Source organism: Anneissia japonica, unplaced genomic scaffold, assembly GCF_011630105.1.
Source record: "Anneissia japonica isolate Jap-2015-1 unplaced genomic scaffold, ASM1163010v1 scaffold287863_len737641_cov155, whole genome shotgun sequence".
Taxonomy (NCBI): domain Eukaryota; kingdom Metazoa; phylum Echinodermata; class Crinoidea; order Comatulida; family Comatulidae; genus Anneissia; species Anneissia japonica.
Window position 1 is genome coordinate 448,582 of NW_022742482.1, and position 2,318 is coordinate 450,899.

The 2,318-nt window shown below is 37.7% G+C and overlaps 1 protein-coding gene across 1 annotated transcript in view; it reads right to left on the reverse strand.

The window, feature by feature from the left end:
- Positions 1 to 2,018, reverse strand: part of LOC117119183 (fibrocystin-L-like) — a 27,452-nt gene extending 25,434 nt beyond the window's left edge. Inside the window, exon 1 of the mRNA XM_033264003.1 lies at positions 1,889 to 2,018. Within this exon, the coding sequence (XP_033119894.1) occupies positions 1,889 to 2,018 (130 nt within the window). The remainder of the gene's footprint in view (positions 1 to 1,888) is intronic.
- Between the last annotated feature and the right edge of the window lie 300 nt (positions 2,019 to 2,318).

Sequence of the window (2,318 nt, forward strand, 5' to 3'; positions counted from 1 at the left end):
GGGCCGGCGGAACGTTTTTCAAAGTGGGGGGGGGGGGCACTTATAAGATGAATGGGAAAAAGAATCATGCAGATCGGGAATCAAACCTAGGTGGTGGGGTCAACATTCCTCCCCGGGAAAAATTAGATTTCTAGATGGCTGGAAATGACCTTTCTCGACTTTTGAGCTAGGTGTCTAATGACTTTGTTCTTCAAAATTCAAGGTTTTCCCCCTCTTGAAAGCGGTAAGGTAAACTTTCTCATTACAGTAAATAGGCCTGTTATGTGTGTATACCTTAAGAAAATGAGTAGTTGCATATCGTATTCTGTTTACAATGAATCGATAAGCTCCAAAGAAAAGGGGGTCCATCCTAGATGGCGGAAAATGAGCTTTTACTTTTAAGTTTTTCAAAATTCAAGGTTTTCCCCTCTTGAAAACGGTCAGGTAATTTGTTTCCATTGTTATAACAGTAAAGGCCTTATGTGTCTATACACACATAATATTTTGAAAAAAATGAGTAGTTGCATACGAATTTTCCTTGAATCGATGAATCAGAAAAAGAAAGGGGGGGTCCGGGGTCCTCCCCCGGGAAAATTTTGATTCCTAGAAGGCGAGAAATGAGCTTTCCCGACTTCTGGGGGTGTCTTTTAAGTTCTCGATATAGGTGTTAACATTACACTTATAAATTTGTAATTTTTGTAATGATTATTAAAATCCGGTCAGTTTTTCCGATGAAGTATTTGCGAAGTTATTACAAAAAGAAGTTGAAAAATGACCAAATTTAGTGGTTTTTGGCGACCTTCACTGCCGTTTTATCGAATTTATACACGAAATATTGTCGTAATGTTTTAATTACTTTTAAGTTCTTCAAAATTGAAGGTTTTCCCCTCTTGAAAACGGTCAGGTAATTTTTACCATTGTTATTCAGTGAATAGGCCTTAAGTGTATACATACACAAACATTTAAAAAAAATGAGTAGTTGCATACGAATTTTCCATGAATCGATGAATCCCAAAAAGGAGGAGGGTCCGGGGGTCCTCCCCCGGGGAAATTTCGATTCCTAGAAGGCGGGAATGAGCTTTCCCGACTTCTGGGGTGTCTTTTAATTACTTTTAAGTTCTTCAAAATTCAAGGTTTTTCTCTCCTGAAAACGGTCAGGTAATTTTTTACCATTGTTATTCAGTAAATAGGACTTATGTGTGTATACATACATAAAAATTTTAAAAAAAAATGAGTAGTTGCATGCGAATTTTCCATGAATCGATGAATCCCAAAAAGGAGGGGGGTTCTCCCCCGGGAAAATTTTGATTCCTAGAAGGCGAGAAATGAGTTTTCCCGACTTCTGGGGTGTCTTTCAATTACTTTAAATTCTTCAAAATTCAAGATTTTTCCCTCTTGAAAATTATTATAATGAATCAGTGAACCCAAAGAGAAAAGGGAGGTTCAGGTTCTTCTCGGAAAATTGTTGATTTCTAAATGGTTGGAAATGAGCTTTCCCGACTTCTGAAGTATCTTTTAGTGACTTTAAAAGTTCTTCAAAATTCAAGGTTTTCCTCTCTTCAAAACGGTTAGGTAATTTTTTTCCCATTGTTATTAAGGTAGATAGGCCTTATGTGTGTATGCATAGGCCTACACAAAAATTAAGTAGTTGCATACGATTTTTTTTCGATAAATCGATCGATAAATCCCAAAAAGAAAGGAGTAGTAGTAGTAGTAGTAGTAGTAGTAGTAGTAGTAGTAGTAGTAGTAGTAGTAGTAGTAGTAGTAGTAGTAGTAGTAGTAGTAGTAGTAGTAGTAGTAGTATTTCTAGTAGTAGTAGTAGTAGTAGTAGTAGTAGCGAGTCATGGAGCGTATCATAAACAACATCTACACCCTCGTCAGTTCGGTTTTCACCCCGCGGACACTCAACTGTATACGCTTTGTTCCTTTCCACCGACATTTGGCATAAACACCTTAATATCGGACATCCGGATTGTTCCGTTAACCTTAGTGCTACCTTTGATAAGGTACCGCATTTCTGCCGATCTTGAGAATGACATTGTTGCTTATGCTGACGATGTCACACTATACCATAACATCAATGCATCTAATCGCGTTGAAGCCACTGCTTTTATTCAATAAGATCTTAACTCACTGCAGCATTGGGCTGCTGACTGGAGTATGGTCTTTAACCCTTTAAAGACTACCTGTTCGACCATCAGCAGATCTTGCACATTTAATCCACTTCTCCACCATTATTTTCTGCAATCAACAACTTAACACTGATTTTTTCCAACTTCTTGGAACCACCATCTCCGACTCTAAACATTCATTTCAGCAGCACGTTTTAAATGTTGCAA